The 12,156-nt window shown below is 44.8% G+C and overlaps 1 protein-coding gene across 1 annotated transcript in view; it reads right to left on the reverse strand.

Annotated features, from left to right (window-relative positions):
• Nucleotides 1-12,156, reverse strand: part of LOC130114971 (TBC1 domain family member 9B) — a 49,605-nt gene that overhangs the window by 23,784 nt on the left and 13,665 nt on the right. The window contains exons 5-11 of the mRNA XM_056282759.1: nt 10,101-10,359; nt 9,452-9,659; nt 8,281-8,478; nt 7,522-7,692; nt 5,118-5,268; nt 3,798-4,012; nt 2,327-2,444 (exon numbers count right to left, since the gene is read on the reverse strand). Of these exons, the coding sequence (XP_056138734.1) occupies nt 2,327-2,444; nt 3,798-4,012; nt 5,118-5,268; nt 7,522-7,692; nt 8,281-8,478; nt 9,452-9,659; nt 10,101-10,359 (1,320 nt within the window). The remainder of the gene's footprint in view (nt 1-2,326; nt 2,445-3,797; nt 4,013-5,117; nt 5,269-7,521; nt 7,693-8,280; nt 8,479-9,451; nt 9,660-10,100; nt 10,360-12,156) is intronic.

Below are 12,156 nucleotides of genomic sequence, written 5' to 3' on the forward strand. Positions count from 1 at the left end.
GTGGGGAGACAACCTGGACAGGCCACCAGTCCATCAAAGGGCCCACACACACACACACACACACACACACACATTCACACCTAGGGACAATTTAGTATGGCTGATTCACCGGACCTACATGTCTTTGGACTGTGGGAGGAAACCCACGCAGACGGGGAAAACATGCAAACTCCACACAGAGGACGACCCCCAAGCTCTAACCCAGAACCTTCTTGCTGTGAGGTGACCGTGCTAACCACTGCACTACCGTGCCACCCTTCTTTACCATTATAAATTCCTACATTATACGCACATAAAAAAAACCCCCCAAAAAACCTCCACCCAATGCGGTTTGTTACTTGGATACGGTTCAGTATGGTACTGGGTGTTGCATTGTATACAGCTGTGGTTTACATATACCGTAATGATTCTAATAAACACCCCGGGCACTTATTTCTTTTTGAGATCAATCAGGTGGTGGTGGTGGTGGTGGGGGGTTATTGGAGAGAGGGTGTATAGATGTAGATAGAACACAATGGCCTCTGAGAGAATATCATCTTACACAACTGAAAGATATTTTCATCGAATCCACTAATCTGTAACTGGAAAACACTTGAAAAGGCGGTCCACTTAAAGCAGCTCTTGTAACGTTAAGAAGGCTTTTGCACAGCCCTCTGAATCATTTACACATAACTGGATTAAATAATTGATTAACTGTTAGGCGTGAGAATATTGGTGGTTAGTGGGGTGTGAATGCGGATACGGACCTGCGGATAATTCTTCCCCCCCCACATTCCATTTTATTGTTTTCTGTTCAATTTTATTTCTATTATATTTTTGTTTTCTATTTTACACTTGTATATACATTCTCTATTATTTCATTATTCTCTTGGTTTCTTCTGCCAGCACATTATTACATTATTCAGCTGTTATATCCCAAACTAGGGCAGCTTGGTGGCGCAGTAGTTAGCGTGGCCGCCTCACAGCAAGAAGGTCCTGGGTTCGAGCCCCGGGGGTAGTCCAACCTTTGGGGTCGTCCCGGGGTCATCCTCTGTGTGGAGTTTGCATTTCTCCCCGTGTCTGCGTGGGTTTCCTCCGGAGGCTCCGGTTTCCTCCCACAGTCCAAAGACATGTAGGTCAGGTGAATCCCCTGTACTAAATTGTCCCTAGGTGTGAATGTGTGTGTGTGTGTGTGTGTGTGTGTGTGTGTGTGTGTGTGGTGTGTGTGTGTGTGTGTGTGTGTGTGTGTGTGTCTGTATGGGCCCTGTGTGATGGCCTGGTGGCCTGTCCAGGGTGTCTCCCCGCCTGCCACCCAATGACGGCTGGGATAGGCTTCAGCATCCCCGCGACCCTGAGTAGGATAAGCGGTTTGGATAATGGATGGATGGATGGATGGATATTCCAAACTAAAGATGAAATGGTTTCTATCATATTGTCAGTACAGCCGCCGGAGAAGTCGATTAAACCAAAAGCAAAAGAACGAACGAGAGAACGGTACTATAGGGATTGGAGTCTATGCGGATTTCTCGCAATTCGAATTATTTGGAATAAACCTGAACTTAGGGATCAAAAACACCTTATGGAATTGCAGTCTGGTTTAAGCTAAAGAGATACAGCCCTTTATTTTCAGGCCTGTGCCAGACAAGTCAATGGAGAACAAATTTTTTTTCCCCCTTTTTCTCCCGGGTTGTATCCAGCCAATTACCTCACTCTGTTGAGCCGTCCCGGTTGCTGCTCCTCCCCTCTGCCGATCCAGGGAGGGCTGCAGACAACCACATGCCTCCTCCAATACATGTGGAGTCGCCAGCCGCTTCTTTTTACCTGACAGTGAGGAGTTTCGCCAGGGGGATGCAGCGCGTGGGAGGATCACGCTATTCCCCCGTTCCCCTCCCCCCCGAACAGGCGCCCCGACCGACCAGAGGAGGCGCTAGTGCAGCAACCAGGACACATACCCACATCCGGCTTCCCACCCACAAACACGGCCAACTGTGTCTGTAGGGACGCCCGACCAACTACAAAGCCGGAGGTAACACGGGGATTCGAACTGGCGATCCCCGTGTTGGTAGGCAATGGAATAGACCGCATTGCTAACCGGATGCCCACCTTAGATTGCAACGTCGCTACAAGTATGTTACCTGTCACTTACCATCTCATCGCGCTAAACAATGACATGACATCATTATGACCACCCTTTGACTATGGAGTTCCTTATAGTAGTCAAGTCAATTTTATCTGTATTAAGCCATTATCAAAAATTACAAAAGTTATGAAGCTTGACTCATAGTCTTCTGGCTTTGGGGATGTTTTCAACCAAAAGTGCAAAGACAAACACACACACAACACTGACCTACGACCCTGGTGTTGTAGTAGTCTGGTAGCATCCTCTCACACAGCGCCACCAGCAGCCAGAAAGCCTCTTCCTCATTACAGTAGAGCAAGAGCACTGATGTCACTATGTTCATTGCCTGGAGGGGGAGAAAGAAAGAAAATGGAGAGAGAGAGAGAGAGAGAGAGAGAGAGAGAGAGAGAGAGAGAGAGAGAGAGAGAGAGAGAGAGAGAGAGAGAGAGAGAGAGAGAGAGAGAGAGAGAGAGAGAGAGAGAGAGAGAGAGAGAGAGAGAGAGAGAGGAGAGAGAGAGAGAGAGAGAGAGAGAGAGAGAGAGAGAGAGAGAGAGAGAGAGAGAGAGAGAGAGAGAGAGAGAGAGAGGAGAGAGAGAGAGAGAGAGAGAGAGAGAGAGAGAGAGAGACTTTGTTGCTTTGACCTAAATTTCTGCAGGAAGGGTTGTTTTTAATCATGAGAGGAATCTACTTGGGGGGGTCTTTGCTGCACTTTGGACTTTTCTAAGCCGATTTCCCTGTGGACTCCATGATGGCAGTGGCGAGGCTGTCAACATAATCACCTACAGCCATGAGTTACTCCTTGCCCTTTGACCACTGGCAGTAAGTGACAACCTTTACACATTCCCCGATCACTACGAAGTAGTAGCATAAATGCTGCAGTGAGCGGAACATTGTCCAAAAAGAACCGGAGGAAGAGAGGGAGGAGGGGAGGCGTTCAATACAGACTGAGGAAATATGGACTAAGCAACAGACGCCAGCTCCCACTGCTCCCAATTATTCTTCTCTCGAACATACAATCCATTCGCAACAAGATGGATGAACTGGAGACTTACGGCAGATGTGAGCGTGATTTCAGAGAAACACGTGGTTTTGGGTACCCTGAACAGTGATTTTTTTGTTTTGTTTTGTTTAGTTTAGATATATGTGTTGGTTTGAATATATGTGTTCTTGTAGTTTCTGGATGTGTTTTTTGTGTTTGTGTTGTTGCTCTGCTGTGGGCTGGGGCAAACAATGTTTCATTTCATTTCATGTGCGCAAGTGCAAGAAATGAAATGACAAATAAAGGGTTTCTGATTTCTAATTTGGCGAGTGACTCAGAGGTCTGGTGTTGGTCTGGTCTAATAGAGCACTACATGGTCATCATATCATAGCCAAGAACACAAATCAAGTCAAGTGTATCGAGTGCAAGTTTGTATTAGAGCATCATGAGGCAGGGAATAGAAGAATATTAGAATAGAGGAATAGAAGAGTACATAGCAGACATGCACTGCCACAAATCAGAAAACAGGCAAGTTCAGTTGTCAAGTGTTAAGTAGGAAAGGGCTCAACAGTACTTCTTCTTGGGGACTTTTCTGACATGACCGGATAATTGCACTAAGATTTACAGATGCAGGACTCCTATCACTAGTGTTCCTTCTGATTCAAACTAGAGGAGGTCAAACCAGCCACATAATCGGAAGGAAAGTTGGCAGTGTCGTACCTGGCAGTATCCAATGCCGGGGTTTCGGTGGGCGTAGGCAGTGAGGACACGGCGCAGTGCGGCGATGCCCATCTCATTCTGGAAGGCTCGATGCTCGGGCATGGAGCGGTGGAGGTCTCTCTCGATCTCCTCCGTGGCCAGAGAGCAGCGGCCCATGGCCTGCTCCACCAGGTCGGCGTAATAACCCGGATGGGTTGCCATCTCGTTTTGGGCCCCTTGAGAGGTGGAGTCTTTTGGTTATAAATCAATTTCAGAGCAGGCTGTTTAAACTCATCTAAGATCTGGTTCCTCCTGTTATTCTCACACAGGAAAAACACATAAAAGAACATAGACAACTTTCAGTTTGTAGAAGGGAATGAAAAGTTCTCAAATCCAATATTTTTCCTGTATCTTTTCTGTGATGGCAGCCTGAAGCTGAGGATCCACTAGATGACTGAGCAAACTGAAATGATTTGACACTTCATATTCAAAGATATCCGTTTTTAGGTCTTGAGTAAAAGATCACTTAAACAAGACAATAAGCCTAAGAACATTCTCTTAACTTTTTCTCAGATTTGTTCCAACAAGAAGTCCATCCATCCATTATCCAAACCGCTTATCCTGCTCTCAGGGTCATGGGGATGCTGGAGCCTATCCCAGCAGTCATTGGGCGGCAGGTGGGGAGACACCCTGGACAGGCCACCAGGCCATCACAGGGCCGACACACACACACACACCTAGGGACAATTTAGTATGGTCGATTCACCTGACCTACATGTCTTTGGACTGTGGGAGGAAACCGGAGCAAGACAGGAAACCACGCAGACATGGGGAGAACATGCAAACTCCACACAGAGGACAACCCGGGACGACGCCCAAGGTTGGACTACCCCGGGGCTCGAACCCAGAACCTTCTTGCTGTGAGGCGACTGCGCTAACCACTGCGCCATCGTGCTGCCCTCCAACAAGAAGTATGTGAGAGAAATAAACTAACCCTAATCCAGATTTACAAAATTTAACAATCCAAACATTTTTCTTTCTCGTGTTAAATGCCACTTGTTTGTATACTGATTTCTTGTGCAAGTGAACTTTTTTCAAATAGCAACTCAACGAATAAAAACTGACTTGACTCAACATGGTGGAGGATTTGCGATTCACAATAAGATGGGTTAGTGACACCCTCTCACTGCAAAAGGTAGTCATATTGCTTATCAATAGTATTAAACGGCAGCATCACCACGCTAAAAATGGGCCCCATGATGAAAAGTCTAATAGTACACATTATTCTCCATCAAGTCTACTCAGCTCATGTGGGTTTCATATCACATGTCAGTCTGTTACCTGAGAAGAGCAGCCAGAGCTCCCCCTTCAAACTCTCTGGGATACCGTTCAGCACAAGCTCTCTGGTTTTAGAAGTGCGGTACATGCACACACCCCGACCAAATTCAAAGAAGTGGATGTTCCACGACTCCTCTTTCATCTTCTCTTTCGCCTGATGGGAAGTGAAAGAGAAAGGAGAAGGAAATATGTCAGCATGACTTTATCATATGAAAGACCTCAAATGAAAAAAAAAAGAAAAGAAAAAAAGACCATCAGTTGAGAAAGTCATGGATCAAATAAAATTAGATTGTTTGCCGTTAGAATACAGTACATTACATTACATAATGTTGGATTGGACTGCATTTGATCATGCTAGATTAAAACATAGAATGTTTTGGTGATATTAGATTAGATTACATTACACAATGTCAGATGAGAATTCATTAAATCATGGTATATATGTTACACTAAATTATATTTGATTATATTATTTTAGATTATATTTGATAACTTTATTCATATTTTATTATATCACAAAGTTCCGTATTATTGTGGTGGAAAAAAAACTTTAACAATGTGTTTCTAATAAATGGCTGTTTAGCCTTCAAACACCTTATAAATTGAATTTGAAATAAAGGAGGCCTTTATCTGAAAATCATCACCTAATGTCAATAAAATAGAAGATCTCCTTCACTTTATACCCCTAAAATAAGTTGTAAAAGCACCATCATGTTGCTACTATACTACTACTACTACTACTACTACTACTACCTCCAGCAGATGTATAGTACTACAAATAATACAACAAGTGCAATTGAAAGTTCCATTTGAAAGCAAGTGGATAATAATAATAATAATGATAATGATAATAATAATACATTTTATTTGTGGGCGCCTTTCAGAGCACTCAAGGACATCTTACAGAACACAGTTAAAAAACCAGCAGCACTGTATCAGATAGCATAAAGTCAAAATAAAGCAGGGTAGACCATAAAAAGTTAATACAAAAGATGAGTAACAACAACTTAGTTTTGTATAGTGCCTTTCAAGGAACCCAAGGATGCTTCACGTTAGATAAAAATAACAAAAGAAGGAATAAAACAAAGATCAAAAGACGACAGACCATAGCCCTTATTAAAAAGGTAGTAGGTTTTCAGCAGTCTTTTAAAAATGTCCAAAGAAGCAGCGTCATCTGCACAAAACTCAATGAAGCATGGATCAGAGTGAATATGTCAGTTTGAAAAGGTGCGTTTTGAGACGGTATTTGAAGGTCGAAAGAGAGTCAATGTTGTGAATGTCTTGTGGGAGAGAGGTCCATAGGCGGGAGGCAGAATGACTGAAGGCTCTAGACTCCATGGTAGTCAAGTGGGCCGATGGCATAGTGAGTTGGAGAGCAGAAGAGGATCTGAGAGTGCGTGGAGGGTGTGTGGATATGAAAGAGTTCAGAAAGATATGAAGGAGCTAGGTTATTAGGGGCCTTAAAGGCGAGGAGCAGGTTCTTGAAGTCCATACAGTATTTAACAGGGAGCCAATGGAGTTGCTGAAGAACAGGAGGGATATGATCGATGGAAGGAGTTCTGGTGATAATACCGGCAGCTGAATTCTGGACCAACTGAAGTTTATGAAGACACTTGAGGGGAAGACCCAAGAGGATAGAATTGCAGTAGTCAATACGTGATGTAACCGGGGTGTGAATGAGTATGGCGGTGCTGTTAGGTGTAAGTGACGGGTGAAGACGATTAATATTGCATAGGTGGAAGTATGCAAACCAAGTAACATTGCTGATGTGAGCTTTAAAAGATAATGTGCTGTCCAAGATGACACCCAGACTCTTAACCTCAGGCGATGGAGGAACTATAGAATTGTCAATGGTCAGAGAAAAACTATCAGGTTTAGCCAAAATAGATTTAGTACCTACTAGGTACCAAAGGCTGCACTCAGATCAAGGACAAGTATGGTTAGGAGCCCAGAGTCAGCTACCATCAACAGATCATTAGTGATTTTCACCAAGGCTGTCTCCATACTGTGCATGGAGCGAAAACCTGACTGGAATTGTTCAAACAGATTGTTGTGAGTCAAGTGAGCGTGTACCTGAGATGCGACTGCTCTTTCAAAATGGTAAATTTGAGATTGGGCGAAAATTATTCAAATTGTTGGGATTTGCACCAGGTTTCTTGAATATTGGAGTTATTGCAGCTGTTTTGAGAAATGAGGGAACAGACCAGAGGTAAGCGAGGAATGTATGATATCAGTTATTAAAGCGGATGGAGAAGGTAGACAGGCTTTTACTAAATGAGTAGGAAGAGGGTCTAACTGACAGGCAGATGATTTGGATTTGCGAATAAGTGAATAAGACCAGATATTTCAGCAACGGTTGGGAGTTTAAAACTAGATAGTGAAAAAGAGAGGGGATGGGGTAACTCACAGCCTTGGGTCCCAGGTCCTCTGGGGCATCCCTCTGGTAGATCTGTAGGAGCCCCTGGGTGGCTGTGGGCAGGCCAGAGTGGTAGTAACGTTCCCCCTGACAGGAGTCATCAGGAGCTCCTGAGGAGGACGATGGGAGGTGGGAGGGGAGGGAGGAGCTGAGACCAGAGGCCTGGGGAGAGGAGGGCAAAGTACATCATCTTTGTAAAAGAGAATCAAAATGAATGCATAAAATACTTTCAGGCATCACAACCTGTGAGGAATCTAATGTTTAAAACAAAAACTTCAGACATCTAAAGTTAGCTGTATGAGTTCATTCTATACAGCCTGTGCTTACAAATGTCTTTCAAGACATAAATTTGAATGGAAGGAAGAGTCAAACTTTTGCAAATGTCAAAAATTATTTATATGGATCATTTAATCCATTTAGATACCAAAGAGGTGAATTTTGTTTGGTCCTTTTCAGGTACCAGAGGTGCCCGAGCTTAACAAGACTAAAGATCAGAATGTTTAGCCAGTCATCGGAAAGTCAGTTTGGCCTACTTTTCTGTGACCCTAAATGAATAATGCTGATTAGACCATCATCTGGCATTATCAAGATTAAAACAATATTAATATCTTGTGAGATAACATTTTGTCCATGTATATTAAGTTGGCGTGCTGCTGAAGAAACATCTCAAATAAGGATGAGCACAGCTAAAAGCTCGCCCAGAATGAGTAATCCAGTCTAGTCATTGACTGAGAGGTGTGACTGACTCACAGATTGGCCAGTTTGAGACAGGTGATTAAAATCGCTCCACATGCTGTCGGGGGTGCGCTGCAGGAAGTCAGAGATGCGCTGCACCAGGAAGTCTCTGTCCTTGAGGTTGGCAAACAGGAAAGTCATCTTGTTCTTTGTGCTGATGGACACTGGGCAGGGCAGCACGCTGCTGCTGTCTGCCTTCTCCACAATAGACACCTGGAGGACAGACAGAGACATGACAGATAGACAGGTTAGTGGCTGCAGCAAAGGACTGTTGTTGTACTGGGCAGCTCCCATTCAATAACAAGAGAAAACTGGTTGTAATGTGCCGTGTCCTCCACCAGTAACTACTTTCTCAATGTTCTTGGTCAAATGTCCTGATTCAGTAAATGTTGCTGTTTGTTAACTAGTCTTGTTTGAACAATGTCCACAATGATCAGGCGAAAATTGCAAACAACATTTTTATGGCGAAAACTGATAGGTTTTCCGTCCACACTAGCGTTTTCCAATCATTTTCAAAAAGTTCTCTGTCCACATTGAAAAACTGAAACAATAGAAAAACGCATCTCTTGTATGGGTATGCGCAAGCCACTTGAGCTGACAGTTTTTCCCTGATCACGACCTGATCAGCTTTTCCCCGATCACACGACCTGATCAGCTTTCCGCTGATCACGACCTGATCAGCTTTCACCTGATCACGACCTGATCAGCTTTCACCTGATCACGACCTGATCAGTTTTCCCCTGATCACATGACCTGACCAGCTTTCCCCTGATCACATGACCTGATCAGCTTTTCCCCGATCACATGACCTGATCAGCTTTTCCCTGATCATACGTCAACGTTTTCGAAAAGCTCCGTTTTCACTATCCACACTACACTGCCAGACCAGCATTTTTAAATTTATCCACTTGGCAGAATGTTTTCGAAAGGCTTTGTTTTTGGTGGCTGAAACACTTTATGTGGATTGAAGGCCGAAACGGAAAGGAAAAGATATTTTTCTGAATTTATTCATGTTGGTGAGGACAACCTCTTAAATAAGTTTTTGAATATGTGGACAAATTATCCATCAGCCACTGTAATCTGTATTCTACAGAGGAAACGCAGGACAGTTGAGAGATACAAATTAAAGCAAGATATATGATATGTGTGAGTGTGTGTGTGCGCGCGCGCACATGCATGTGTGTACCTCTCTGAGTGGAATGATGAGATGACAGAGGTCTTCTTCTCTGCTGGCGAAACAGATGTAGTTATTGGAGACAAACAGCTGTCCTACAATGTGCATCTTGGTGAAGGGCGTCCACAGCGTGCAGTCTGTGTGTCCGTCCAGACGTTCATCCTGCGTGAGGCGGAACAGCGCTCGGTAGCGCTCGTTCTTGGCCCGCGCGTCCAAATCCCTGAAACCAATAAATACACATCTGACATGAGAAAATGGCCCCGGCCACATGCTGGTGCCTGATGGTAGGAGCTCATTATCGTACCTGCATGCCTATATAGATTTTACTGACATTGTTTACCAAACTTCAAGTGAGCCATCTTTTAACAATCAAAGCAACAGCCGGTTCAGGTGATCTAGTAAATGATGGTCTCCAGGGTTAAAAAACACAGCAGCATTACATGTTTTTTTTTACTTTTCTTTAGGAATAAAGGTGGCCAAAATCCACGTAACGCGAGTAAAATGATAGTTTGGAATGACAGAATTTACGAGATACATTCCCATGTTATGCTACAGTGACATGATACCACACTGATGAATGTATATATCCAGCTTTCTGGTAGTTCTCTGGATTGTTGCCATACAAGACATGAAAAATAGAATCCAGCAGACAGAATCAAACCTCTTGAGTGCAGAGACATTTTTGAGCATCTTGCAGGGTTTGGGAAGGGAGCGGTCGGCAGCGAAGCCCTCGTTGTCCAGCAGCTGCCTCATGGCGATGTTGGCAAGCTGCTCCATCAGCTTGAAGGTGTCGTTGATGTTGAGGAACATGGAGAAATAGTGCTCCGTGTTGCGCGTGTTCACACACACGCTCTCCGGGAAGAGCAGCGTGGCGTTCTTCTCGAGCTGAGTCACGTCCGTCCACTGAATCACCAGAGTGACTGAGTGAGAAGACAGGAAAGAAGAATCCAGAATGAGAGAAGATGCACTTAGGCATTTTCTAAACCATTTCAGAGGCATAGGCAGCTGGAGTCCCACCCAGAATGCATTGGGACAAAACAAGGGAGTCATCCTGGGAACAGGTCGCCAGTCCACCTCTCTCTCACTCACACACACACACACACACACACACACACACACACACACATCATAACCAGCAGCCATTTGTCTTTTTCCACCTGAAAACACAACTAAACTGTGTGAATCCGTGTTGCAGCCAGCAGAGGAAATGCGTCAAATGTGGATTAAATAGACAGATGCTGTTGCATAGCGTTCTGTTGTAGTCATTTTAGTTTTTCTGTGGGACTTCCTAGTCCTGATTTCAGCTCCAATGCGAGGAAACACAAAAAATAACCCTGCATACAACTCTTTGCCAGCAGTTGCGGTGCGCTGCAGCCTCAGTGCCATAATGGAAAAAACACATTTTAATGAGGCAACAGTGTTGACTACTAAGCAAGATGAATGAAGATTTAACCAACAACTGATCTGACCAGGGGGTGGCACAGTAGTTAGCGCGGCCACCTCACAGCAAGAAGGTCCTGGGTTCGAGCCCCAGGGTAGTCCAACCGTGGGGGTCGTCCCAAGTCGTCCTGTGTGGAGTTTGCATGTTCTCCCCATGTCTGTGTGGGTTTCCTCCGGGGGCTCCGGTTCCCTCCCACAGTCCAAAGACATGTAATTCAGGTGAATCGGCCATACTAAATTGTCCCTAGGTGTGAATGTGTGTGTGTGTGTGTGTCGGCCCTGTGTGACGACCTGGTGATCTGTCCAGGGTGTCTCCCTTCCTGCCGCTCAGTGACTGCTGGGATAGGCTCCAGCATCCCCGCAACCCTGAGAGCAGGATAAGGGTATGGACAATGGATGGATGATCTGACCAGCTAAATGTCAGCTACAATGACATAAGCCGTGTTTCCAGCCAACCGTAAAATAAATTTCAAGCAAATAATGATGTTACAAATCATCCAAATTAAGGTGCGTTTTCATCAGATCGGTTTCATCAGAGTAAAACCCTGAACATGGTTTTAATTGGTCTTATGTCACATGTCCATACTTCCACACCCACCAGTAAGATGAACCAAGTAAGATGAGCTCACAGATCAGCATTCCATTGTTTTATTTGACATATGCCTTACCGTCGCAATTTACCACATTTGTTTTTGTCGAATTAAAAGTTTTTCCACCTCAAGGGAGTGTAAAAAATGTAATTCACATTTTGGGGATTTTATTTGTTATGTGCTGTTTCCATCAAGCCCTTTTTGGTTTGAAATGACAACATTCTTTTATTTATTTTGAAATTTTCCCCCCTTTTCTCCCCAAATATATCTGACCAATTACCCCACTCTTCTGAGCCGTCCCGGTCTCTGCTCCACCCCCTCTGCTGATCTGGGGAGGGCTGCAGACTACCACATGTCTCCTCCCATACATGTGGAGTCACCAGCCGCTTCTTTTCACCTGACAGTGAGGAGTTTCGCCAGGGGGATGCAGCACGTGGGAGGATCACGCTATTACCCCAGTCCCCTCCCCCCGACAGGCGCTCTGACCGACCAGAGGAGGCGCTAGTGCAGCAACCAGGACACATACCCACATCCGGCTTCCCACCCACACACAGCCAATTGTATCTGTAGGGATGCCCGACCAAGCCAGAGGTAACACGGGGATTCGAACCGGCGATCCCCGTGTTGGTAGGCAACGGAATAGACCCCTACGCTACCCAGACACCCAATGACAAAATTCTTATAAAA

The sequence above is a fragment of the Lampris incognitus genome, chromosome 1 (assembly GCF_029633865.1).
Source record: "Lampris incognitus isolate fLamInc1 chromosome 1, fLamInc1.hap2, whole genome shotgun sequence".
NCBI lineage: Eukaryota > Metazoa > Chordata > Actinopteri > Lampriformes > Lampridae > Lampris > Lampris incognitus.